The 27,663-nt window shown below is 48.1% G+C and overlaps 3 protein-coding genes across 3 annotated transcripts; 2 read left to right on the top strand and 1 right to left on the bottom strand.

Annotated features, from left to right (window-relative positions):
* Nucleotides 1–7,494: 7,494 nt before the first annotated feature.
* Nucleotides 7,495–10,448, top strand: LOC100836726. Its single transcript, XM_003561420.4, has 2 exons — nt 7,495–8,804; nt 10,156–10,448. The coding sequence occupies exons 1-2, from the start codon at nt 7,712–7,714 to the stop codon at nt 10,269–10,271; spliced, it is 1,209 nt and encodes a 402-aa protein (XP_003561468.3). The 5' UTR covers nt 7,495–7,711; the 3' UTR covers nt 10,272–10,448.
* Nucleotides 10,449–11,475: 1,027 nt separating this feature from the next.
* On the top strand, nt 11,476–17,324 carry LOC106865788. The gene is made up of 12 exons (XM_014896601.2): nt 11,476–11,781; nt 11,875–12,054; nt 12,135–12,236; nt 12,317–12,352; nt 12,456–12,549; nt 12,644–12,726; nt 12,838–12,960; nt 13,073–13,102; nt 13,182–13,232; nt 13,342–13,423; nt 13,511–15,989; nt 17,025–17,324. Exons 1-10 carry the CDS (start codon nt 11,578–11,580, stop codon nt 13,414–13,416), a joined length of 978 nt encoding a protein of 325 aa, XP_014752087.2. The 5' UTR covers nt 11,476–11,577; the 3' UTR covers nt 13,417–13,423; nt 13,511–15,989; nt 17,025–17,324.
* Nucleotides 17,325–25,301: 7,977 nt separating this feature from the next.
* LOC100836107 (9-cis-epoxycarotenoid dioxygenase NCED4, chloroplastic) lies at nt 25,302–27,460 on the bottom strand. The gene has a single exon (XM_003561419.4). It carries the CDS (start codon nt 27,356–27,358, stop codon nt 25,547–25,549), a length of 1,812 nt encoding a protein of 603 aa, XP_003561467.1. The 5' UTR covers nt 27,359–27,460; the 3' UTR covers nt 25,302–25,546.
* Between the last annotated feature and the right edge of the window lie 203 nt (nt 27,461–27,663).

Genomic DNA, 27,663 nt, shown 5'->3' with positions numbered 1-27,663 from the left:
GCTTTCGAGTGTTCAGTCCTGCTGCCGCCCGGCCCCCAGCTCAATTCGGGTGGAGCAAGCCTGGAACCCTGGGGAGGTCTCCCTGCCTGCTGTGCCGATGCCTCGGCAGGGCGCTGCGGCTGATGGGGCCCCGTCCTGCCAGCTGACACTGGGTACTGCGGCTTCCTGCCACGAACCTAGTATGGCGCCGCTGCGCTCTGATGCCCAACAGCTCTGGGACGACCTCACGCGCTCCGACCCGCTTGCTTTGGAGGTTGAAGCTACTAGGCTCAGTGAGGAGCACGGGATCTTCCACCACCGTGCCCTGGGTCTGTCTCCCCCTCGTGAGAGGTCCCCCAGCTACTCTCTGTTCCGGTCCCCCTCGGTCCCGGTCCCGCACGACGGTCAAAGCCCGTCGTACATGCCCTGTAGCCTGGCTTACAGAGTCATGGAGCCGGCTCCTGGGCTGGACGACTTCAACGACCTCTCTTCAGCCCTCCCGGCCCTGGGTAGTGAGCCCATCCCCCCGGATTTTTGGCCTGCCCTAGCGCTGCCAGGACGGGGCTTTGACTTCTTGGGCTTTAGCTGTGAGGTTGGGCAGGACGGGGGCCCTTCCAGCCTTACAACTTCCGAGTACTACGAGCAGGTCAGTGCGCAGACTCTGAAGACTTCCCACTGCATCGCTCAGTCGTCGCCGATTCTTCAGGCCTCGGTTGAGCTGCTCGGCACCACCATGCGCCGCCTGGAGATTGATGGAGCCACCACCTTCCTCGCCCAGGTGCTCGCCCTGCTCCAGCAGTCGGTGCTGGGGCAGCCACCGGCGGCCTCGCTGCCCCCTGCCCCGACGCTGGTAGCTCGGTCGGCCCTGCATCTGGAGGATGTGGAAGCCGAGGTGTCGTACCAGTGGCCCACGGGGTCCCACTAATACGGGACGCGTGGATCGCCAGAGACGGAGCCCCATCAGAAAAGACTCCCGGAAAGTAACGAGCCTGGGAAGCCTGCCTTGAGGAGACGATCCCTAGTGAAGCTAAAGCTAGGAGCCAAATACAAAACGCTTCCGAAAACCCCGGTCCCGGGAAGCCAAAGGAACGCCTCCCGGCAGCTAACAGGTGCGCTAGCCGGGAAGGTGCACCCCAGCAATCCAAGCTCGGGCATGCAGGTGAGACCCGCAGAACAGTTAAGACAGGACAAGACGGTGGGCGCAGTGCATTTAATGCACCGACAGAAGTCTTATCAGCAGGCCTAATCTTGTTTAGCAAGACTAGGGTGGTTGCCCTGAGAACCATTTTTCTACCGTGTACAGTGGCGACGGACGCTGCATGGCGTCCAGCATGGATGCGTAAAATTGTATTCCGTGTGGCTGTGACACGCGTCTAGGCAACGTGTCACGCTGCATGCAATGGCATCTGTGGTATCCCCTTGACTATAAAAGAAGGGCCAATGCCACTGGTTCGGCTCCGATCAGTCTTAGTTGGAGACCTAGTTAGAATCATCAGCAAGTAGCTCCCCGGAAACCCCCGGGACACCTTGTAAGCAACATATTCAACCTTGAATACAACAAAAAATCAGGACGTAAGGTGTTACACCTCCGGATGGCCCGAACCTGGGTAAATTCACATGTCCACACTTCGTGTCTATCGTCACGTCGGCAATTGCCGGAGCGATCACCTCACTCTCCACCGAACCAAAAAAGGGGTGCTCGGCATCCCGGTGCCGGAGACCGTGCTCCGACACGAGGTGATCACCCTGCGGCGTTGCCGCCGCCTCGCTGCCAAGGCCGACCCCTCCCTCACCATGGAGCAGGGTCCACAGGCCCGGATTGCCAGGCAGATGGACCTGCTTGACACCGCCAGCGCGCCCTCCTCTGCTGTCAGAACTAAGGTTAGTGCGTGTTTTGCCACCCCGCTCAACGTCAGGCAGGCCCGTGGCCTTGCCCGGGCTGCCCGAGCTGGCACCTCTACCCACATCGCACTGCTGGATGGAGAGCTCCAGGGTATCCTGGACGAGTTTGCGTGATGTTAGGCCCTTCCTGCAAGCCGGAGGCAAAGGACGCCCTCAAGTCCTGCTGTGTCTGTTGTCTGTTTTTGTTAGTTTGCGTGCTTGCTGTCTGTTCTCCAAACTGGCCGACGGCTGTTCCGTCTGGCTTGCAGTGGTTGTCTATGGTTGCTGTGTGGATGACCAGCCCCGGATGTTGTATCGTTTCTGATGTGTGAGAATCTTAGAATCTTAAATTGGAACGTTCGTGGTCTCAATAATCCGGCAAAGCGATCTCACCTCTGTAGCCTTGCCGGGCAGCTGAACTGTTCCATTCTCTGTCTCCAGGAAACGAAACTCGCTACGGTTACGCCGGCGATCCGCCTGGAGCTTGCAGGCCCGCGCCTGGCTGGCTCCGCTGACCTCCTTGTCGACGGTACTAGAGGGGGGATCATGATCCTGTGGGACGACGATTTGTTCGCCGGCACGGTGCTGCTGACCGGGCTTTTCTCGATCACTGTTAGACTGCTGCCGCGGGACGGCGGCCCCCCTGGTGCCTTACTTCTGTTTACGGGCCGACGGACGACGCGTTGAAACCTGTCTTCCTTCAGGAGCTCGTCACGATCAAGGCTAGTCTGACGGAACCGTGGGTGGTGCTCGGTGATTTCAACCTCATTGTTAGTGCTGCCGATAAGAGCTCGTGCAACATTAACCGACGCCTTATGCGCTCCTTCCGCGCTGCCCTGGATTCCTGCCTGCTCAAGGAGCTGCGTCTGACTGGGCGCAAGTACACCTGGACGAACGAGCAGGACCAGCCGGTGATGGTGCGTCTGGACCGGGTCTTCTCCACCATCTGCTGGGACCTGCGCTTCCCCTCGGTGAGACTCCAGCCGCTTGCGACCTCTGCCTCCGACCACTGTCCGCTTTTCCTGCATTGTGAGGGCACTGTCAGATGTCGTCGCCCCTTTCGTTTCGAGGCGTTCTGGCCCCACATGACTGGGTTCCTGAATATTGTTGCTGCGGCATGGGCGACGCCTTGCCACCTCTCTGCCCCGGTGGCGCGCCTGAATTTCTTGCTCTCCAAGGCTGCGGCCGCCTTGCTCTCTTGGCATCGCAACCAGATTGGCTGCACCAAAATGCAGCTCCTCATTGCGCAAGAGACAATCCTCCAGCTGGACGTTGCGCAGGAATCCAGGCTGCTGGAGACGCATGAGCTGGAGCTTCGGCGATGCCTCAAGAGCCGCGTTCTGGGTCTGGCTGTTATTGAGAGGACAAGATGAAGCAGCGAGCTCGGGTGCGTTGGCTTCGCTTAGGTGACGCTAACACTCGTTTTTTCCACATCAAAGCAAATGGCCGCCGGCGCCGGAACCTCATCCCAGTGCTCCGGAGCGCCGACTCTGTCGCGGTCGAGCACAGGGACAAGGAGAAGATGATCTGGGAGCATTTTAACTCTATCTTCCCCTACCGTCTCCTTCAACTGGGAGGAGCTTGGGCTCCCTGTTTGCGACCTGGCCAGCCTTGATGCGACCTTCTCCGAAGCCGAAATTGTGCAGGCAATTGCTGAGTCCCCCTCTGATCGCGCACCGGCCCCGACGAATTCACAGGGTCTTTCTTCAAGGCTGCCTGGCCCATCATTAGAGTGGACGTGCTACGGGCTTTCGACCAGCTGTTCTCGGCCTGCCCCTCTGCCATGGATTCCATTAACACTTCCAATGTCATCCTCATTGCAAAGAAATGCGATGCCGCTGCGGTCCGTAACTACTGGCCAATCAGTCTGATGCATAGCGTGGCAAAGCTTTTCATGAAGGTTCTTGCTGGAAGGCTGTCGAAGAAGATTGACAGTTTGGTGTCGCACAGCCAAAGTGCTTTCATCAAGGGCAGAAGCATACAAGACAATTTCCTCTTTGTTCAGGGTCAGCTCAAAGGCTTGCACCGTGGAAAGAAGCCCGCCATTTTTCTGAAGCTGGACATTGCCAAGGCCTTTGATTCGGTCTCTTGGGTCTACCTGATCGACATGCTTCCTGCCAGGGGTTTTGGGCAAAAGTGGACGGATTGGATCTCCATCCTCCTCTCCTCCTCCTCCTCGCGCTTCCTCCTCAACGGAGTGCCTGGACCGCCCATTGCCCATCAGAGGGGGCTGCGCCAGGGCGATCCGCTGTCCCCCTTCCTTTTCATCCTGGCCATGGAGCCCTTGCAGCGCCTCCTCCACCTGGCTACCGAAGCTGGTGCCCTCTCCAAGTTTCCAACACGCCAGAGCTCCCGCACTTCGGTCTACGCTGACGATGCTGCCATTTTTGTAAACCCCATTAAGGAGGAGATGAGGACCGTGCGGCACATCCTTGATGCCTTCGGGGAGGTATCGGGGCTGCGGGTGAACTTCGCTAAAAGTGCGGCCTATCCGGTGCGCTGTGATGGGCTGGACCTGCTGGACGTGCTCAGTCCCCTCGGGGTTCCGAGTGCCAGCCTGCCCTGCTCTTACTTGGGGTTGCCTCTAGGGGTGGGCATAAAAACCGAGAAACCGAAACCGATCACCGAAGAACCGGAAACCGAAGCCGATTGGACCGAAACCGAAGAACCGTTTAAAACTTTGGTCAGAAAACTCAAAGAACCGAAGTTTGTTCGGTTAATTCGGTCTCTAGCCTCGGTTAACCGAAAAAACCCGAAGAACCAATGTTCATTGCTGCATCTTTAAATTTAATGTTTTCATTGCATGTTAGATGATATTTACTCATTATGTGTGTCTATGCCACATAAGATTATGTGTTTATTTTTGCGTGTAACTTAAATCTATTTTCTGTTGTAAGTAAAAGATTGAACTAAATTTGTTTTCATTAATTTTTTTGCCGTAAACACAATGTTCGGTTAGTTCGGTTCCGAACCGAAAACCGAACCGAATTTTCGGTTCTCAAAATTTTTAAGATAACTTCGGTCCTCATATTTGAAGAACCGAATTTCATGAAAACCCGAAGAACCGAACCGAAATTTCGGTTATAACCGAAAGCCCACCCCAAAATTGCCTCTGTCTCTGCGTAAGCCAAGGAAGATCGACCTACAGCCGATACTGGATCGCATGGGGAAAAAGCTGGCCGCGTGGAAATCTTCGATGATGTCGTCGGCTGGCCGGCTGGTGCTCCTCAGGTCTGTCCTCTCGGCTCTGCCGGTCTGCACCATGTCCGCCCACATCTTACCTGCCTGGTTCATCAAAGACTGTGACAAGATACGTCGGGGATGGCTGTGGGCGGGAAAGCTGGAGGCCTCTGCGGGCCAATGCAAGGTGGCGTGGAAAGCGGTCTGCCGGCCTGTGTCGCTCGGCGGACTGGGGATTATGGACTTGGCTCTATTTGGACGGGCGCTGCGCCTCCGGTGGCTCTGGCTGCAGAGAACTGCGCCCGACAAGCCATGGAGCGGCATGCCGATCCCCTGCTCAGAGGTGGACCGTGATCTGTTTGCATCGGCCACCACTGTCACCATTGCCAATGGAAAAACTGCCTCCTTCTGGGACGACAGCTTGCTTGGGGCGGCACCACGAGTGGCTATGCCAACGCTCTACAAGCTATCCCGTCGTAAGAACCGATCAGTGGCCGATGCCCTTGAGGATGGTAGATGGATCCGCGATCTCCAGGGCAGAGTCTCTGGTGATGCCTCCATGAATTCGTTGAGCTCTGGCGTAGAGCAAATACGGTCGCCTTGCCGCCCGGGAGGGATGACTTCCGCTGGAGGCTCTCGCCCTCAGGTTCCTACTCGGCCGGCTCTGCCTATCGACTGCAGTTCATGGGTGCCATTCCTTCCACCTTGAAGAAGGACATCTGGACGATTAAGGGGCCTTCAAAGTGCAAGTTCTTCCTCTGGCTGCTCCATAAGCAGCGCCTGCTCACGGCGGACGTGCTGCAGCTTAGGGGCTGGCCCAATTCTTATTTCTGCCAGCTCTGTTGGGCTCACAAGCGGAACGCCATGGCCTGAAGGTTTCTAATTCCTAGCACACCCATCTTCTTGGCCTTGCAGATGTCATTCCATGCTTTGAGACAAAGAGGCTTGGTGTGATCTCCTTCCCTGACTCCAGTCCCCCAGAAATTCCTGATAATAGCAGCAAGTTTAGAAAGAAATTTTCTGGGAAAAAGAAAATTGGGCGTGTAGTAGACAAGAATGGAGGAAAAAACCGAATTGATGAGAGTGAGTCTTCCAACGTGAGAGAGGAGATTAGCTCTAATTTGTAGCCATTGAGTTTAGATTTGAATTTTTCAATGATGAAATTGTAAGCTAAGGCTCTATTTTTGGTTGGGAGAATGAGTGTGTGTCCTAGGTGGAGGGTGGAGTTGTCAAGATCGTGAACAGGGAAAATATTTTTTGATTTGGGAAACAATGTTAGGATCCACTTTTTTGCTGAAAAGAATAGAAAATTTGCTCCAGTTAGGAGTCTGACCAGAATTGTGGCAAAAATCATTTAAGATTTGCAAGATATTGGTCGCTTCTTTAATAGTGTCTTCCCCACAAATGAGGAGATCATCATCATACATTAAGGAGTGGATGGGAGGACAGTGAGGGCCCAGGAGATACTGCTGAGCTGTCGGTTTTGCAGAGCATCCTGTAAATTAATAGACAATTCATTGGCAGCAAGGACAAAAAGGTACGTCGATAAAGGACAACCTTGTCTGATAACATGACTGCTAGAGAATCTTCCAAAAGACTGACCATTAATGATAATTGAAAAGGTAGACGAGGAGATACATGGCATAATGAGATTGATGAAATTACCATGCAACCCTTTACGTAGAAGCGCTCTCCGAATGAAGTGCCACTCTATGAGGTCAAAAGCCTTAGCTAGGTCTATTTTGAGCATAAAGGCATGGTGATTCCAAGATGAGAGACCAAAGGAGTGAGCAATTTCCTGAGCAATGATTATATCATTGGTAATCGTTGGTAATAAAAGCTTGTTGCATGGGGTTAATATGAAAGTGAGTCTTTAGACAATTGGCGAGAGCTTTAGAGATGGTTTTGTAAACCACATTATAAAGACTAACAGGCCTGAAGTCACGAGTGGCAGAAGGAGCAAATTTTTTAAGAATTAAGGCAATATAAGTTTCATTTAGCTTTTGGGGAAATATACATGTGTTAAAAAAATTCTTTACCACTTTGAAGATAGCATCTCCAATACAATCTCAGGCAGCAACATAAAAAAGCAACGTTGCAACCATCAGGGCCTGGAGAAGCATTCATTTTCATAGCTTTCAAATTTTGGAAAATTACATCTTTAGTTTTTTTTAGCACAGATTTTGGAAAATTACATCTTTAGTAGGAATGGAATAAGTGAAGTTAGTTCATTGTCACTGCCTCCGGCTAATGAAGCCTGCAAGGGGTCAGCCCACTGGACCTCTAAAAACCGGCCCTCTTTTGGTTACCAATTGGCCCACCTAATTCAGTGATACCCCCATTCGGACTTCAGGTCCAGCTCTCGCCTCTCGACAGCCGCTGCACCGGGAAGCGCCGCCCACTCGTCTGCCGCCGCCGGCGACCCGATCGTCCCTAGTAGAATTTTCCAAAATATCTTGTGCATTTGGAGCCTAGCTAGTACTCCGGCGGAGTATGGAAGAATCTAGAGAAGGTGACGTGTCACTCCGTCGGTCTAAAGTAACCGGCGGTCAAATAAAGTGGGCGAAACCGGGTCCCAAGACTTCTGCCCGCGCCGGCGCGCCGTCCCCCATCCAATCGCCCAAACCCTAACCCAGCCGCCGCTCCTCATTCGATCGAGCACCGGCCGGCCATGGCGCTCCCGGACGAGCTCTTCGAGGAGATTCTCCTCCGCCTCCCTCCCGACGAGCCGGCGTGCCTCCTCCGCGCATCCGCCGTCTGCAAGCCATGGCGCCGCCGCCTCTCCGACCCCAAGCACCTCCGCCTCCTCCACGCGCGCCACGGTAGACCCCCCCTGCTGGGCTTCCTTCACAACCTCTTCGAGAGCCGCATCCCTTGCTTCGTCCCCACCACCGCCTCCGGATCCTTCCCCCTCGCCGTCCCCGACCAGCTCGACTGGTCCGTCATCGACTGCCGCCACGGCCGCGCGCTCCTCTTCGCCCAGGGCCACCTCCTCGTCTGGGACCCGATCACGGGCTCCCAGCGGCGCGTGCCGGCGCCGGCGCAGTTCAAGGGCGGCTACGCCAACGGCGCCGTGGTCTGCGCGGCGGACGGCGGCCGCCGCGGGGGTCCCTTCCGCGTTGTCTTCGTGTTCCACCACACGCTGCAAGGCGGTTCGGTCATGTCTGCGTGCGTTTACTCGTCGGAGGAGACCGGCGGCGGCGCTTGGACCGAGCCGGCTTCACTTGACCGCCCCCACGCCTGCTACCCTACGACGAAGCCCAGCGTGCTAGTAGGGAACTCCCGGGTGTACTTCCTCTGTGGTGAGCAGCACACATTCACCCTTGAGTACGACTTGGAAAGGCGGAGCCTGGCCAAGGTCGACCTGCCGCCGCCGGACACGACAGCCGCCTGGACGAGCGCTGTACTTATGCCCACGGAGAACAACAGACTGGGAGTCGCCGCAGTTGTAGAGTCGTCCCTTCACCTGTGGTCGAGGGATGTGGGCGCCAATGGTGACGCAGGATGGGTACTGACTGGAGTCATGGACATCCACAATCTGCTCCCGATTGCTGCTTTCTTGGCCTCATGGACAGTAAAGGTCATTGGTTTCGCTGAAGAAGCAAATACTGTTTTTCTGTGCACATTTGCTGGAGTCTTTACAATCGAGCTCGAGTCAGATCGGGTGGGGAAGGTGTATGCGACTAAGACGGGTGAATTGAGCTTCGCACAAGTCGGAAGCTGCTACGAATCTTTGTTCCCGTTCAGCAGCTTCTACATTCCAGGTATTAATTGTGCGATCTCTTAGTCGTAACTGCGCTGCCAGCATATTTCAATTAGCTCCACAAGAATTATGAGATGGTTTATCTTCAGTATTTAGTTACTAGTTTTGCGTATGACAGAACTAAAAGGTTGCTACCTTGTATGTGTTTATATTGACTCAAAAGAACGGATCCGCAGTGTCCGAGATCGTTTCGGAAGCACTACGAGTCTGAGTTACAGTTGGAGAGATAGATTCGTCACAGGTTGGCGGCTGTCTTTTGTGATGGTTTCCTAAATCGGACCATATGGTCAGGTCCTGAATTATGTTATCTAGTACAAGCCGCAAGGGAGGTCCTTGGACTGTAAATGGAATACAGATGTATCAACCTGGAAATTAATTGTTCATGTTCTCTCTACACTGGATACTTGTCATATGCTTAGCTAGGTAAATGCTATTGTAGTTTGCTATTTGTGGTAAGTGGCTTAGTGATGCATCCAATCGCTAGATATTTGCGGAAGCCATTGTTTTTTTAGGGATTGTGGAAGCGTTCGGTGACAATGGGGAATGAATGGAAGGTTCGATGTGAGCATGTTGGGAGGGAGTTAGGGTTAGGGTCGGTTGGGGGAGGGAGTTAGTGTTGGGGCCGGTTGTGGGGGACTATTTATATGAGTGAATAATGGACCCACATGTTAGTAATTTCTTTATATTCTTAAATAACGGGTATCCATGGATCAAATATGATACACGTGCCCGCTCCGTGAGTTGGCGGTTATCCATGTATGGATATCCATGGAGTGAGATCGGGCTCCATACCCGCCACCCATGGGCTGGATATTTGCGGAAGCCATTGTTTTTTTTAGGGATTGCGGAAGCTTTCGTTGACAATGGGGAATGAATTGAAGGTTCGATGTGAGCATGTAGGTCTGCTCAGTGACCGGGATGATAAATGGTATAGACTGGAAACTAGGTAGGTCCACGCAGTGGACTAATGTGAACAAAATAAAAGCAATCCTTTATCCCCCTGTGTATTGTATATCTAAGGAGATAACGTACCTCCCAAAATCAAACATCTTGCTTCGTAATTGCGATGGAGAATGGTGCTAATCAAAGAAAAAGGAGGACTTTATATTTGCATTTTATTTTTATCGTGGTGAGGAAATAATCGACCCCGTGTGCTTTGGTTGCTCTCTGTTTCGTTTCTCTTTCAAGATTTCTATGCAGTATTTGGTTTTATTGCTTCTCTTGGTACTAATGATTAGTCTAGCTGCTCTGTGCTTGCCAAGGTCAGAAACAAGGCATGTTTTCTTAAAGCAAACTGACTGATCCTAAGAGTATCAGATTACTGCATTTAACAGTTGATAACCTACTTGCAGGTGCTTTAACCACAGGTAAACAAGTTGCTGCTCCAGGAGGTGGCGGTGGGACACTATATGTTATTGGACCGAACTTGCTTCAGGAAGTTAATTCATCTTCTTTGACTGAGAATTAATTAGGTAGTGAGATCCCTTATGCATGTATTCAACTGAAGATGGAGCAGAGAAGAGCTTGCATAGGAGTACTTGTTTCTGAGTTACATAATTGTGCACTTTTGGTGGTCGTGTGGTGAGATTATCAAGATATGGTCATAATGTAGGAACAAGATGTTCCTGTGTCCTTTCCTTGGTCATGCTCTCTCAAACCTTGACTGCTCGTCTTCTTATCTCTATGCAAGTGGCTTGGTACAATCTGGCGTCGTTTCCTATAGCTTTTTTTTATGGATTCTATAGCTTTCTTGGAACCCCAAAAAAAAAATGATTTCATAAAACTCATGTAGAATTGCTCACTGTTTGGGAGTACGTTTGCAGGATTTTGGAGGCTGGCACTTCTTTTCTGCTCTTTTGAGCCGTCATGCGTGATTTGATGCAGAACTTGTCTGCATTTTAGTTTGACACGTTCCGTCCATGCATCCAGCTACAATTACATGCCTCTCATTTGCAATTCTGTAGTAATTACAAGTCAAGTCCCATACTGTGTACATGCTGAGGGAACAATGTGCCATGTTTAGCATTTGGTCTTGTTTGAGTTACTTTTGAGTTCACTCTGGAGATAGCTATTTAGAATTGGAAGTTAAATCAATTGAGCTTCATCTTGACTTTTATGTGGTCATTTGGACCAAGTTTCATAAGATACCATCCCCATCGACTTCGACATTTGACGAAGCTTAAAAGTTTAGACTCACTTTTGATTCAAAAGATGTTGTATTTAAATCTTCAGTAATTTTCTGTCCTACCTGATCTAATGTCACGGGTTCAGTCTCCTCTATAGACTTGGCTGTGTTCATCTGTGATGACGGGGAGAGTGGAGGACATAACCTTCCATTGTCTAAAAACAGATCTCAGTTATGCCTATTTTGGTAATTATGAGTAAAATAGACTCTTTTTTTACTTTCTAGAATGTTGGCGTGAATGGGAAGCAATTTGCAGTGGATCGACAAAAGGAAAAAAAAAAAGTGTCTATTTCACCCCTTAAGTTGTTTGAAAGGTCAATTTACACCCTGAACTAAGAAACCGGTCAATTTAGGACCACGATCCAACAAGACCTAACTGGGCTTCAGAGGTCTGGGCCTGAACCGTATCCAACTCCCAAACTGTATCCGACTCCAACTCGCTCACTTCTCCACCAGTCAGCATACAGATGCAACACAGCGGCAGCATACAGATGCAGCATACAAATAAATACCTCGCCAGGGCGGGGGAAATCCGTCTCTACCTCCGCCTGTCGATCTCCCAAATTTTAGCCACAGCGGCAGCATACAGATGCAACGCAGGGAGCAAGGAGCAGGGAAAACAGAAGACCTCCTCCATCTGGATTTTGAGGCTGCCATTAAGCAAGTTGTTCAGTACTTTAAGCAGCTGAGCCCTGGTCCTCCTGATGATGAAGCCTTTTGGGATAAATATGATGAACCGCAGCTGTTCAAAGTTTATCAGCGACTAGCCCTCTACCGTATCAAAGATCAGGAGGTTCGTGTCTATGTCGTCGTGTATATATTTTAGTTTGATGATTCTGCCCTGGTTAATTTGTCTTACTGTACTTTTCTGTCTTTCCCTCTGAAGTTGAAATCGACGGGAAAGAAACTGGATATTGCTCAACTGAAGCGCGAGTACCGGCCGGCAATTCTTCAGGCTGAGAGCTACTTTAGGCGCTACGAGAAGAATCTCGAATGGTGCTTTGATCCTGAATTATGCCAGCGTGCTAGCTTGAACGATTACCAGCGGCTAGTGATTCATGATGATGCAAGTATCAAAACTTGTAACCCTATTTGACTGAATCGTTAATATCAGCAGCCTGTTAAAAATATTTTTCTTTTTTGCAGGGTAGCTATGCAGATTGGGATTACTACCGCTTAACTTATCATACCTATGAGGGTGATGCGGAATATGTCAGCTACTGCGAGGAGATGTCAAATGCAATTAAGGTATGTGTATTATGTAATTAAGTGTAAACTACTCATCATATACCGTCTTGGTCTGATAACGTATTTTTGTTACATGACAGTGGATAGATGAAAAAGTGGGACTTGACAAGCATCAGGTAAGCATCCACAAAAGCCTCTTGTGTCTTAATAACTATATTCAAATGCTTACTAATGCTAGTCGCATACGCCATGCGTGATGACCAATGACTTTGCGTGTAGTGGGAGAGATACAAGTCCATTGCTTATCTTCAAGCACTGAAGATTGCGATAGCGTACCATAATATTTACAGAGATGCAGTTATGGGCGCCTTTAGCGTAATGCCTCTACCTCTTTCTTGCTAATTTAATTGGCGAGAAAATGTGTTGTTGATACCTGACATCTCTTCTTTCAATTCTGGAATATATAGACAGCCTTCAGTTTGATTATGATAATCGCAACGACTTTTATGCTGTCTATCTGGAGATTTGGAAAAGGGTTGCTAAGGATAAGGTTAGATCTTGCCTTACTCTGCAGAAGCAATTTATGGTGCGTTTTTGTCTTGTTTGTGCCAGCTTTTTATGCTAAGTGACACTGACATTTCCTTCATTCAACATTGCTCAGATGGAATTTGTTCCTGCTGTGAAGCAAATATACGAAGAAAACATGTTTCCCCCTCGCAACTCTGATATCAAACTTGCAATGGAAAATCATCCACTCAAGTTCAGAGCTTCAGTGAAAGATAATGTAGGTTCGTCGTCACAGAATATTTAGTTAACTTCTTCATGTTAATTCGTCAGTAAATGTTTTATTTTATAATTTTGTCTTGCTAATTCTTTTGTATGTTTCTGTTTTCCAGTATAGCTATGTGGCCTGCATTGATGAAAAGGTAAAGTATTATTTGCATGAGATCCAAGTCCAACTAAAAATGAACAATTTGCAGTGATGTAACATTTTTCTACCTGTAGACTTCAGAAGACAAAGCTCGTCTCTTGATCATAGAGGCCGTTAAAAAAATGGTCAGTTAGTCTTGTTTGTTTCCCTGTGAAGAAATCCTTCTTTTTGTATATTTAGATTATCTCCAAATTTGCTAACTTTCTGAAGTGGAAACTAATTGTTTACTTTCAGTCTCCAAAGTGGAAAAAGAGCTATTTGGATTACGCCAGAAAGAAAATGCAAATCGCAGTACGCGTTGGTTTGTAGCCCAGAAGTACGAACGGACTTGACATTATCTATATGTTTATTTGTTTAGATTAACCTGTTGTATCCTAAATTTCTTGTATACTTTTATTTTTAGGGAGCAATTTTTAGTACTACACAAGACAGGGAAATGGAATTAAAGCTGTACCCAATGAAGGTTGCCTTCGTGAGGTTAGAGGGATAGCTGGAACTCAGTTCAGTCCGATGGTTAACAACGCCTTCGTCCTATGTTTCGATTTGAGAATTTCAGTTGACTCTAGACTGTTTAATTTCAGTTGACTTCGCCCTATCCTGGCACTCAACCCTGAGTCCCCGACATGGCGACAATGATTCCTGGTTCTTTCCGGGGGAGAAGCCAATAAACCTTACACTTGGAGTGAATATATCTTAATTCTATGAAGTTCTTAATCCAAAGAGGCAACCATGTATCTACCACATCCATCAAAATAGTCAATTGGCCCATCTACATCCGTCTTGTTCATGCCAAAGCCGCAAAAAAAAGTTCCCCATGATTAATTTCCATAGACAACAACATGTCACTTATTCCTACCAATCAAAACAACAAAATTTATGTTACAAATCAGTCATGTTGATCATTCATTACAAGAAATCGACCAAATCGAAGAACCGACGGGATTAGAGTTGGGAATAAGAGAGATTATGGTTGTGAATCGGAGGATTTCATACTGTACTGCCGTTGCGGCGCCTCGAGCAGTCGTTGCACTGGTTGCATCTGCATGCGTTCGAAGCTGCGCTTATACCAGAGGGACCTGAGATAAACCACTTAAATAACAATTATGACTTAAACGTGTGTTTTGAAAGATTAGAAACTAACTTGGCACCTTTGTGAAAGAATTGGAACATGTGATGCATTTTACTTATTTGATACGTCTTACGAGTAGTATACTTTTGATATGTAGATATTATTACACTCTAAACGGATCTCAACATACCTATTATGATTATTATGAATGAATCTGGGTTGGACGTTAGCGTGTGAATGGGAATCAATTATAAGTGGATCGAAGCAATCGGTATAAATTAAAATTGCAATAGAAAATATTCCAAAATAAATAAATTTAAGACGAATTCACGATTAAATTGGTGAAAGTTGGACTAAACCCCAACATCTAGCCTGGGGTGTTCTGTCATGTGGGCCACAGTGGCAACTCGACTTCCCTTTTTCAAATCTAAATAGAAAAAAACGGTGGTTTCGGGATGGGATCGTTGTCGGGCTGCGGCGAGGACGGCCAGCCGTTGAGACGGAGAGGCTGCGAAGGTGGGGCGGCGAGGCTGAGGGTGGAGTACGAGGAAGAAGATGAACGGGGCTGGACTGGCTAGCTTCTTCAGTTTCCGTTCAGCCAGGAGGACATCCCTTCCCAGGCCGTGCGGCGGGATCTGAGCAAAGGGGGGAATGGGGAAGTGAGTAGCTCTGACTCCAACGAACCCGCGAGCATGGCGCCGCCGCCGCCGGACCTCCTCGAATCGCCGCAGCCGATCCTGGACGAGATCTCCGAGGAGATCTTCCTCCGCCTGCCGCCCGACGACCCGTCCTGCCTCGTCCGCGCCGCCGCCGTCTGCAAGCGCTGGCGCCGCCTCGTCGCCCATCCAAACTTCCTCCGCCGCCTCCACGAGCTCCACCAGGGACCACGCCCATTGCTGGGCCTCTTCCTCAGCGACTACGTCAAGCGCTCCACTGGCAGGCTCGATTACGTCCTCACCACCCGGTTCATCCCCACCACCCCCTCCGCCTTCTCCCTCCCCATTCCTGTACAGCCGCGGTTGGAAGGTTCTCAATTACCGCCATGGCCGTGTTCTCTTCAGCTCCCAGGTTACCGAGGAGGGCTAGGATTTCCTCATCTGGGAGCCAATCACGGGTGACCGGCGGCTGGTGCCCGTGCCCGGGGCACCCAAGAGCATGCTCATGGATGCGGTCGTGGTTTGCGCAGCAGATGGCCGTGACTACCGCGATTGCCATGGGGGCCCCTTCCGCCTGGTCTTCCTCTACATTGTCTCGAATGTGAACTTGACGTATGTGCGCCCGTACTCGTCGGAGTCTGGCTCTTGGGGCAAAGTGTATGCGATCATCTATGAGCCTGTCAAGCAGAATTCCGGTGTCCTTGTGGGGCAGTCTCGGATATACTTCCTCTCGGCTTTCGACCGCATACTGGAGTATGACTGGACCCGTCAGCCTTGCCTATCGGTGATCGACCTACCAGACACGATAGCTGCATTCAAGGGGAACATCAGCCTTGTGCTGACGAGGGAGCGTGAACTGGGAGTTACTGGAGTCAAGGAGGCGTGTCTCTACCTGTGGTCAAGGGAGGCGAGTGACAAGGGTGAGTTTCAGAGCACTAGCAGGATCATCGAATTGCACAATATGCTCCCAGCTGCTGCTCTCTCAGCCTCGCAAAGGGTAAATGTGTTGGGCTTTGCCGAAGATGCAAATGTCATTTTCCTGAACACAATTGCTGGTGTATTTGCAATTGACCTCGAGCCAGAGCGGGCGAGGAAGATGTGTGAGACTAGCAAGTCTTGTTGACCTTTGATTCCATTCAGCAGCTCCTTCATTCCAGGTACTTTGCATTCGCTTTGTTTGTGGCTTCGAGCATTTCAAGGTCATTTTGGACTGTCTAACACAAACAGATATAGTGAAAAATAAATATTTATATTCTATCTGCCCTCAGCACTCCTATATTGATATGCACAGCTAGATAAATTCCAGTGTGGTTTGCTATTTTCTGTTAGTGCTAAACGGGTATCCAGTCATAAGATATTTGCAGCAGACAATATTTTGCAGTTAGTGCAAGTTTAGCTTAGTTACCCAAAATGTAGCAGCCAGTTAGTTACTGCCAGTGCAAAACAATGGACCAAGAAGGATTAACTCAACCAAATAAAGCATAAGCAGCACTGCAGCAGGCTACTAGTTGTTTGCCAAATTGTTGGTGCAGTTAGTATGCAGGCCATGTTGGTATTTTAAGAGCAGTTTAGGCCGTGAAATGAAATGATATTGCATTGCAATCTGGCAGATCCAACTCATTGATGAGGATGGCTAAGTTTTATGCGAACTGAAAGCATCCTGCATTTTCGCTGTCTTTTTGTATATGTGTTGATATCATTACTTTCCCACATCTGCATTTGGAAAGCTCATTGTCCTCCCAAATCCTTGGTAATTGAGTAGTGATTCATGCCAACCCAGACAACCTGAAGAAATTGGGAAGTAAGTTATCCTGAAGCATTTCTTGTTGTTGAACTTTTGCTTGGTTACTGTGCACGGGACTTGACGCTGAACAGAAGAAATCTTAAGAGAATTTACAGTAAAATATCTCTCAACTCAACTACTTGTTCCTTTACCATGCTGTTCTTTAATCTAGAACTCTAAACTGCCTCCCAAAATCGAACCTCTTGTTTGGTTATTGTGAAGGAAAGAATATGGAATGAAATTTGCATTGCATTTCGTTTTCACCATGTTGACGAAATCATCGACCGATTGTTCTTTAATTGCCCTTAGTTTTGTTTTCTTAAGCGTTACTGATTTCTTAAAGCTTTACTGCTCGGTCCTATGGTCGTTTTATTTACTCCGTTTATCACTTGATAAATGTCTTCAACAGGTAGACGAGTTGTTGTTGATGCGGCAGGAGGGGGTAGGACATCGTAGCTTGTTGCACCGAAGTTACTTTTGAAGACAGAGCAGAGAAACGCACGTCGTGACGAAAGTACAATGTTTGCGAGGTCTAATGTGTTTACTGCTTGAAGTCATTAGTTTGTACTCTTTGACACTCCATATGTGTGCTAAATGTTCTGGATGCTGTTACCCCTGGCTGTTGTCATGACGGATGCTAGATTTTCACAATGTGAGTCCCAACTCAAACAATTATGTTTTCTACATGAATCCGATGATTGTGATCTTAGATGTGTCATGGTTGCTTTCAGACTGTTTAATTTCAGCTGACTTTGCCCTGTCCTGGCACTCGATCCTGAGTCCCCGACATGGCGACAATGATGCCTTGCTAGGATTGGGTGTGGATGTTGCTGTCCTTCACTAACTCTTCACCGGTCGCCTTCGCTGTCCTCAGATCTCCTTTCATCTTCGCCATGCCCTTTGTTATACTCCGCTTTGACTGTCGAAAGCGGCTCTATCCACCTTCGTCCTCTCACCACCGGTGCCCGCTTCGTCCACGTTGTTGCATTCTCCTTCTCCATGATATCCTTTATATTTTCTTGCAAACGTTTTTTTAACAACTACTCCCTCTATTTTGTTTTCATTTCTGCATTTTGTTTTGACACAATCAAAGACCTGTTCATCAGTGCATAATTTATCTGCAAGAAGACCTGGAACAGGAGCACTATGCATTGCAGTCTATTAGTATGTCACATCATGTGCATGAGTGCAATTCTTTCCATGTTACGATGCTCCGCGATGAGGAATCTGCAAGTCTGAAGTGAAAACTGAAAACACGGTATATATATTTGTCTCTTGCATGTACTGCTTAGCATTCATAAATTTTCCTCTGAACTTTTGCGTCACGTGCAAGTGCAAGCAAAAATAAATATTTAACGAAAACCCAAGCACAGCAGTGGGCTTTCTTGTAGAGTGGCCTTTTGCAGTTTTTAACGAAGACCCAGGAAAGCCCAAGTTACAAAAGCCCACTCTACAAGAAAGCCCAATAAAGCCCAACTTGGGCTTTCTTGTAGAGTGGGCTTTCTTCTGCAACTTATGCGTTTTTGCCTGTCGACTGTCAAGTGATCTTTCCAGTTCCAGGCTGCGGTCTCGGATCCAGAAACAAAATAAATCCCAAACATGGATGCTACATGCATATCTTGCAAGTTACAGCTAGTGCACCTAGAAATTGATGTCGCACTCCGATTCATGTATCGTCTACTCCTTCGTATTAGTTTTTCTTAAGACAAGGCTTTGACCATAAATTACTATGTTAAGGTGTGATTTATATGACATGAAATTAATATCGCTAGATTCGTTATCAAAAGTACTTCATGATACTTGTGATTTCATGTCATATAAACCACATTTTAACATTGTAATTTGTGGTCAAAAACTTATCTTAACGAAACCTAATATGCTAATTTTTAATAAATGCAGGGAGTATATGTTAAGCATCTGTTGTGTGCTAGTCAAGGTTGGAAGTGCTAGCAGTGGAAAGGCACACTGAGAACTAGCAAGCTTATTGACTCGCCATATTTCAATTTTATCCTCACAAAATGAATTTTCGGCCACGATATATATAGAAGTGGGGAAAAGGATATTTCCACAGTTTTCAATGAATAAATTAAGGTCAAATTAGGGGAAATAACATGACTGCCTCTAGAGCTCAAGGTGGGGGATTTTCACCATGGACCTTGGAATGAAAGATACAAGGAACAAGGTTCCCTTTTGCATCTTTCTACCAATAGTCAGTTATCCAACTTGGCAGACAAAACGCCACATGTCCGTCAAGCAACCTGTCGAACATCACTGCTACAGACAACATAACACACTAACGGATGTTAAACCACACCTGTGATGGGTGTTGGACGCGTCAGTAACCTATCATCAATGGTGACAAAACGGTCAATGACTCGGCAGACAACTCAAAAATAAAAACGACTCGTTAGAGGTAACACTTCATCGCTAACGGGCCTGAACGAAAAGCCCATCATTGATGACATTAATTTCAAGGCGGGCCTAGAAGCCAACTCTAGGTGTCACCACTGATGGGTCCGACATAACAAACCGTCAATTGTGACTTTTAGGGTGTCAATTGAAATAGTCACCGCTGACGGCCTATGTCGTTCTGGCCCGTCAGTAGTGACACTTTAACGGAAAATCGACCGCTAGGGGCTGCAGCCATAGCACCCAACTGCGAAAATTATTGCATATTACATTTTTCCCTCAAGAAGCCTCAAGAAGCTTGTAACTAAAGGTTGGAGACCGATACATTTGCAAACTTTGGATTTTTAGTTGCTATATCAGATACAATAATGCCGTTGATTAAAACTTGACTGTTAGAGGGATAAACAAGTTAATTACAACACTATCTCTGATCGAGCTGCAAAAGTTGTTCCTGCATGCATTAATTCAGGTTTGACCGCTGTCTCAGCCCCCCTCTCTCTCTCCGTGCATGGTGACGCCTGCAGTGACCTACGTTTGTCTGACCCTTGGACGGTGACGTCAGCTGACGCAATGCAGTCCATGAACGATGTAGCTTAATTTGAGCTAGCTTTTGACCACGCTTTCGCTTTCATCCGCATATCCAGGCTTCATGTGCACCACCACGTCCTAGGTTCTTTTATAACTTATCACTAAAAGATGTGGATTTTGTTTTTTTTAAGTTTAGCCATTTTCCTTCTTTTTTTTGCTTCCCTACGTATATATTTTGATCGTGCATGTGACACATGTGGATATACAACGCACACACCTTTTTAAACGCCTTCGTGGCTATTCTGTCTCCTTTCCGTCTGCGACATTTTTCGCCGAGCACCATACATTTATCCAGTTCATCTAAAAGATCAAGCTGATGAGGAAACGTGTGGCTCTCACAGACCTAAACATCGACCGAAAGTAGGTTGCGGTAGCTCTGATAGAGCATTAAGACTTTCATGTACAGACACAGTTTAACCAAAAGTTCAAACTGATGGAGAAAGGAAAGCAATCCACTGATAATTTAACAGACAAACACCCGAAATCCAGTACAATTCTCTTTACTTCCTTGTAGTGAGGGAATTCAAATTAAGAAACTATACTACTCCTATACATTATACATTTATACTGTACACACAGGTAAGGTAGCTAGGTAGGTTACGTAGAGTTATAGGCGTGTAATTAAGTCTGTTTTCTATCAGTTGGCTGACGTACGAACACATGGATATATATCGGCCGATCATCTCTAGAGTCTCAAGTAACACGTACGACATACTATATTGCGTATTATTAATTTTGTTACATCATGTATGATGTATATACATGGATCAACGTGGACGATCCCTATGTAACAGCCACGAAGTTAATTTATACATTCATATATGGCTCAAGTATCCATGCATATATGCATGCATGCATGCAATGGAACGACGTACGTGCGTTCGAGATCGTGTGGCCGAGGAGTACGTGGCTAATTAAGCTTGCTAGACGGAGTAGGTCTGAATGCATGCTGGGAAAGAAACCATGGCATGCAGCACCTGGTTTTGCATGGGGCCTCCAAAGCAACGTAAGCAATGACAATTCACATTGCATGCAGCATGCAGCATGCATGCACTAGTTCTGCATGCAACATATGGAAAAAGTTCTAGCTAGCTAGTGGCCCAAAATTATGTTGGAAAATGAGTACTAGCTAGAACCAAGGTCAATGTCCAGCTACTTTAATTCCACTCTGACTCGAGTCTATATATTGAGTATACATATATCCTCTGGATGGATTGATTGATGGATCGACCTACCTCCGTCCGACAATAGGGGCCGTATTAGTTTCCTTTGACCTATGGTTTGACCACAAATTATTTTAATAATATATAATTATGAGACATAAGTTGATATTTATTATATTTCTATTCAACGATATTTGTTTATGATTATGATTTGAACACATTAGTCACATATTAATGAAGTAATTTGTAATCAAAAATTTGGTCTAATATGTCCCTGTTGTTGGACGGATGCCATCTACCAGAATTTGGGGAAAAAGTGTCCAAGTCTGTCAGCGCCGGCGGCTGGACTGTAGCACAAGTGCATGGAATCTAAAGACATCCGAGACGACACTGCTTTGCTTTGACATTCTTGCTCCCTTTTCCTGTGCGGCATACACGACATTCCTCAGCATGCACTGTCAGTCGCCACCACCAAGTGGTCCTCGATCGAGAGGAAAATTATATAATCCCTTGAGCCATGGAACAGCGATCGAAAGGAACCCAGAGGTGACACGTCAGTGTCCACGTGTCAGCATCTCCTACATATACATACACGATTGGTCTCCCCCGCAAAAAAGAAATACACGATTGGTCTGCATTGCATCTATATAGTTTGCTTATAAGAAATCTCTCTGCTTAATTGACTGCTTAGTGGAAGTTTAGCCAGCTAGCTAGTTTCTCGGTGGATTCATTCCACCAAGTACCGGCCAGACGGTGTTTAATTAGGTGACGAGATGGATATGCACTTTCTAAATTGTCCAAGTCGTCACTAAGACACGTACTAACCATGACTTGTTCTACGTACTACACCGGCCGGCCGGTCCGAGGATTCGTGCCGTCTAACATTCCCCTTTGATGTAACCATCTGCTCAATTAACTGCTCCCTCCAATACTAAATTGTTGTCAAAATACTACATGTATCTAAACGTTTTTTAAAAGTAGATACATCCATGTTAGGGCAAATTTGAGACAAGAATTTAGAATCTGAGGGAGTAACATTCATCTGCAATTCAACAATGCTGGTTACAGTAATCGCAGCTGGTTAACCTGTTGGCTGTTGCCATGGCGTTTTATAACCAGTACTCTAATAAACATTATGTATAGTAGTTATAAACGTGTATAATTAAGTTAATACTTGGCACACTCCTTCAAAAAGAACACTTGGCTCACATCCTACTTTCAAAAAAATTCTGAAAGCGGAATATTAGCTTACAATCAGCAATTCATTTCCTTCTTGTCTTCTCTCACTTCCAACTAAACAAAATATAATATTCCGACCTTTCTGGCCTGACAATGCAATGAGTAGATTCCTAAGTAAGCATCGTGATGCATCTAGTGTGCATAGACGGATGCATGTGATCAACCGATATACATAGATCCAAAATGGCCTCGAAATCAGTGCAGACAGCTCTTCCTTTGGCCCCGATAATCCCGGGGCACGTCCCGTCCTCGCGCCATGCATGCCATGCAATATCATACTATCGTCAAAGAAATCTACAGTAGTACTACAGTAATTGGAACCATTTGTGACAGGACTGTTTTCTTGGTCTGTTTTAGTTTCTTATTCGGGATTTCAATTCCTTAATTTACATGCATGGTTCTCATTCAAACTTAAACTAAACATCAAAGCTCGAAATACGTCTCCGCCTGAATTGTTGAGCTATGTATAATTGTATATACGGACGTACGTCGTCTGGCTTTGATATGCTTTGTACTGTATGTCAAGCTTCATGCGCTAACCAACGCAACCAAAAGACCAATATGATAAAACAATTCACTTATACATTTTAACACCGAAACATTGTATATACACAAATATAGGACTCGACAACCATTAATTCGGCTGCCCATTTCTACTCAAATCATATGCACGGCCGGATATATAATCCTTTGGTGCTACTCACTGAACACTCTTCTGGATCGTATGATAACACACACACTACGGGGTATTTAATTTCCTAAAGAGAAGAAACGACAGAGATCGAACAACCGAGAGCTAGCTAGCCAGGGCGTGTGTTCGAAGAAATTGGGGTTGTGTAAATTAACTAATGGGGAGCTTTGTCCTGCTTTCCATTGGGGCCTCGACCTTTGAACTTTGCCAAGGGACCTTGTATTTTTTACATTATTTTTCCTAGCTATAGCTTGTCAGAGTACTAAGAAAGATTCCCTAAAAAAAAACTCACCACGCGTCGGCGTTTTGCTATGATACGTGCGCGAGTATGTGAACTCACATCGATATCCTGCATACTCAAGTCTCGAGTATCATTAGATCGTAAGTCTCTTTGTTAAAACATGGTTTTCACTTTTAAAAACCATGATTTTATTTTATTTTTATTTTTATTTTTGCACTTTGCCGCGTTTCCAAAGGAATCAAAATGGAAATTAAGCACCGACGAATCGTGCTGGTAATTAAGTCAACTCGATCAAGAAAGTGACACACGATGCAAGCTAGACGACCATGGATCGATTTGATGAGGTCCAAATTAAGTGGGGCAGCTCACCCTGGACAGTGAGAGTCGCACTTGTCGGTAAAGATGCCGTCTTTGGCTCGCATGCATCCACGCAATCAAAAGTGACTGTAATTAAGCTTGGCCACCAACGTCGCAATCACCTCTCTAGCTGTTAAAAGAAAACACAATAAGTATGATTTTACAATACTAAAATTCTGCTATTCCGTCCGTCCAACAAAAGATGTCTTAAATTTACAAGATTTGGATATATCTAGACATGACTTAGCGTATAGATACATTCAAATTTAATCAAATTTGAGACATTTTTTGTTGAGTATAACTTAACGTTTCACGGACAGTGAAGAACTTAATTAGGATCGACAAGCTAGCAGCACTGCAGGGGAGAGGAAGTGATTTAATTAGTACTCAATATAAATTAGATTAATTAGCATACATGCATACCGGCCATGTATGTACACAAAACATGAGCAAGCGCGTTGATCTGAACTACGCTTAATTTCGTTTGATTAATTAATTTGCTCTACGATTATTATGCAACCGGCCACTTGACCAATTAATTTCCTTCTTTTTGTTGGTCCATTGTGTGTGTACGTAGCGTGTCGGACTGTTAGCCAATATATAATGCGTGCATACGTAAGTGCTAACTCGATCATATAGTACTGTGTACTAGTACATTAGTCCACCGGTCGTCAAAGTATAATGAGCACTAATCTGACGTCACTCTCTCTCTCGCAGAGCTCCAGGGACGTGGGAACACTCCTTGTAGAAGATTTAGCAGAGTTGACGAAATGTTATTTTCAATGAATTAGTTCGATCGATCAATGCTGCTACATTCTTTTTAGACTCTAATTGCCACGAGTTCATTTGTTAACCATTATGGAGTAGAATTTGTAGGCCACACACAGAACCGTGTGGGTTGATCAACTTCATGGTCATTGGTCAAGGTGGTCGTATACTATTCAGGGAGGTAAAGATTCTCTTCCTTTTTAATGGTTCAGGCTGTAATGTAAATCTCTCACTCTCCTCATTCAGGGTACCAACTGCCTGCACCACATCCCTAGCTAGGGTACCACTGCCTGAATCAGGGGCCATATATAAGGGTTTTGCCTAGAGAGCCATCCCTCTCCTCTCAACTCACCCTTGTCAGGGGCGGCCTTCCGGCCTTGCCCTCTGGCTGCGGCGAGGACTCTCCTTCCTTGTTGGCCTCTTCGCTGCGTAAGGTCGGAGGTGTGGTAATGTCGGCGGGAGAAGGGGGACGGTGACGACCATTCAAATTAAAGCGGTGCGACGCTTAATTAGCAGTCCAGGTAGGGTAGCATTTATGGTAACAGTCCAATGATGGTCGGTGGAGATCACAACACGCGGTTCAGAGATTTTTGCTGATGGTGACGTCATCATGTGGTTTTGGTTGGTGTCGCGTCGGGCATGTTGTGTGGCGGTCGACTCCTTTTGGTCGGGTTGCAATTTTACGTCTCCCCCTTCAATTAAGCCCTTCAACACAAGCCATTTTGGAACCACATGTTAAAAAAGAACGGTTTGGCAAGAGCCTTGTCATGGTGATTCCCGAGGTTTAAAATTTCAGTATCCAGCGAATTTTTGGTAATATCGAAAAATATTTTGGAGATTTCAGTCTTTGAAATTTCACTAAAATAATCAAAATTCATTAAAATTGTAGCAGGACATGAATTTGTCTAGCGCAAGTCACACGAGTTGATTACTCAACTTTCAGTGAAAAAGGGAAAAAAACATACTGAATTTTAGGATGGATCATGTTTACTTAAACTTTGCAATTGAAGGTCAAATTGACTTTCCTACCGAGAGACAATTCTGAGGCACACTGAAATTTCACAAAAAAATCGTCGAAATTTTAAACCTTGGCGAGCCCTAATACGTCTTATATGAAAGAACGGAAGTAATTTTTGTCAAATATTTATCTTACCAAATGCTCGATATACGGCTCTCGCAACGAATTATGCATACACAAAATAAAAAAAAGGGTCCAAGATGGATTGCATGTACTGTATATATAACCTTCTTTTTTATTTCTGCACAGAGTATGTAATTCTACAGAGATGTACTACGACAAAGCCTGTCGTGTGCACTAAAAAGCAGTACACACGTACGGCAGTGTACAGTCAGCTACTACTAAGCTATGACTAATCACACATTTGAACTGTCCTAACAAAAAAATAAATTAAAGAAATATTGTAGGCCAGAGAAATCCCATCGATCTGCCACGTCACTACTAGCTAGCTCGCCAGCTAGGCTTGCCGCTGCAGGTCCTTGTTGGTGACGAAGGTGCCATGGAACCCATACGGCACGCGCCCCGGCAGCTTCAGGGCCGCCTCCTGCCGCAAGTCCCGAGCATCCACAACCAGCAGCTCCGAGGTCGTCCTCTCCCCGCAGCCTTGCCGTCCCTCGTCGTGCACGAAGCAGAGCACGTGCCCATCGTCTTCTTCCTCAGCTCCGGCGCCGGCGCCGTCGGAGCTTGGCACAAAGCAGGGCTCGCCGCCGAACCGCCCTTCGCCGTAGAGGAACTTCTCCACCCCGCCGGTCTCGAGGTCCACCTTGGCGAACCCCGACACCCGCGGCCATGGCTCCGCGATGGCCAGGTACGCGTACCGAGTCTTCCTCCCCAGCCGCCGCCGGTCCACCATGCCCGCCTCCAGGTTCAAGCTCTCGTCTTCGCCGCTCAGCAAGGTCCGCCGCCGCGACTCGCCGGTGCGCGGGTTCAACCGGATCTCGGAGAGCACGCTCTTGAACGCGCCGTCGCCGGAGTCGTTGAAGACGGCGTCTGGCGGCGTCATGCAGGAGCCGATGACGACGATCTCCCCTTTCTCCTCCTCCTCCCATGAATTCCAGAGGTGGAAGCAGAAGCAACCGGGGACGTCGACCCATTTAAGCTCTGACGCATCCATGGCGCGCTTCGGCAGCACCCCGAACCTCGCAACCTTCTTCTCGTCGTACACCACCGGCGACCCCCCGCCATTAACCATCTCCTGGAGCTTGAACACGATCTGCTGGTCCGGGATGACGGCGTAGTTCTCGGTCACCGCGAAGTCGTGGATCATGGTGGGGTCGTCGGTGCCGACGGGGATGGCCACGTCCGGGGACTTGTTGCCGCCGGCGTCGAAGAAGAAGTACTTTAGGAACGGCTTCTGCAGGACGTTGTAGCTCAGCGCGAAGAGCTCCCCCGTGCCATGGTCGAGCTTGGGGTGGGCGATCATGGTGGCGGCGGCGTCCATCTGGCCGCGGAAGTCGTAGCGGCCGGCGGTGACAAGGTCGCCGTCGGGGGTGACGCGGACATGGTACGGGAGATCGTCCTCGGACATGGCGAGGAGGCGGCCGTCGTGGAAGACGACGCCGGCGTTGGCGACGCCGATGCCATCGCCGGCGTCGAGGACGCCAAGGGCGGAGCGGGCCCCGAAGAGCGCCAGCCGGGCCAGGCCCGACGGGCCGTGGAGCTCGCCGATGGGCTTGGGGAAGACCGGCCGGCCCATGGCGCGCTCCTGCTTCAGCCGGGCCGTCTCCGTGAAGCGGCAGCAGTAGGATTCCGCTTCCCCGTGGGAGAAGCTCACCGCATGGAGCATCCCGTCTCCGTCGAAGAGGTGGTGCCCGGCGCGCGGCGCGTGGAGCGGGTTGGCGCCGTTGCGGACGTAGACGCCGTCGAGGGAGCGCGGGATTTCGCCGGAGAGGAGCGTGGGTTTCGCCGGCGGGGTTTCGCTGACGGGCGCGTAGTTGCCGGCGATTTGGATGGCCGGGTCCGACGTGCGCGGGAGCGGGCTGCCGCGCTCCAGCACGCCCGCGATGAAGACTTCCTCGACTAAGTCTAGCGCCGCCGCCGCCATCAGCTGGAACGGGTTCTTCTTGTTGTTGTTAGCTGCCCGCATTGGTGGCTTGGGATTCTTCTTCTTCCAGGTGAGTGTCTTCGCTGACGGAGCAGAGGAGCGCCTGTCGGCGTTGTTGTTGGGGTTGAGCCGTGAAGGCCTGACCTTGGCGGCCGGCGGCGGCTTATTGGTGACGGCGCCGCCGCCGGGAGATGCCGCTGGGGGAGCGGAGAGAGACGACGCCATGAATCGAGCTCTCAGATCGAGCTAATCAAGCGCGTTCCCTTGATGGAGAAGGTTTAATTCTTCTATCGAGCTAGCTATCAATGGTGAAGCTGAGCTAAGAGAAGGAGGAGGATGTTGTTTGGGTTGAGGAGCTTTGGAGCTGGATTTATAGGAAGTTGGGAGCGAAGCGGGAGCTGTTCAGTGGGTCAAAAGGGGGACACGTGGCAGGGGTTCTAGAGCTAGAGCGCGACCGCGACGGGCATATGAGGAAGAAGATCCCTTTCGCTCACTCATTCCTCTGCTTCTTCGAGCTCGGTGGGTCCCCT

This window comes from Brachypodium distachyon, chromosome 1 (assembly GCF_000005505.3).
Source record: "Brachypodium distachyon strain Bd21 chromosome 1, Brachypodium_distachyon_v3.0, whole genome shotgun sequence".
NCBI classification, from domain to species: domain Eukaryota; kingdom Viridiplantae; phylum Streptophyta; class Magnoliopsida; order Poales; family Poaceae; genus Brachypodium; species Brachypodium distachyon.
Note: the sequence above shows the minus strand (reverse complement) of the source record. Positions and strands in the feature narration are given on the sequence as shown.

What these genes read in the sequence shown, in the direction of transcription:
- LOC100836726 (XM_003561420.4), top strand. Translation starts at nt 7,712, where the DNA reads ATGGCGCTCCCGGACGAGCTCTTCGAGGAGATTCTCCTCCGCCTCCCT. An exon ending in CAGCAGCTTCTACATTCCAG is followed by an intron (nt 8,805 to 10,155) that starts GTATTAATTGTG and finishes ACCTACTTGCAG; the next exon opens with GTGCTTTAACCACAGGTAAA.
- LOC106865788 (XM_014896601.2), top strand. Translation starts at nt 11,578, where the DNA reads ATGCAACGCAGGGAGCAAGGAGCAGGGAAAACAGAAGACCTCCTCCAT. An exon ending in TGGGACTTGACAAGCATCAG is followed by an intron (nt 12,353 to 12,455) that starts GTAAGCATCCAC and finishes CTTTGCGTGTAG; the next exon opens with TGGGAGAGATACAAGTCCAT. An exon ending in AAAGGGTTGCTAAGGATAAG is followed by an intron (nt 12,727 to 12,837) that starts GTTAGATCTTGC and finishes AACATTGCTCAG; the next exon opens with ATGGAATTTGTTCCTGCTGT.
- LOC100836107 (XM_003561419.4), bottom strand. Translation starts at nt 27,358, where the DNA reads ATGGCGTCGTCTCTCTCCGCTCCCCCAGCGGCATCTCCCGGCGGCGGC.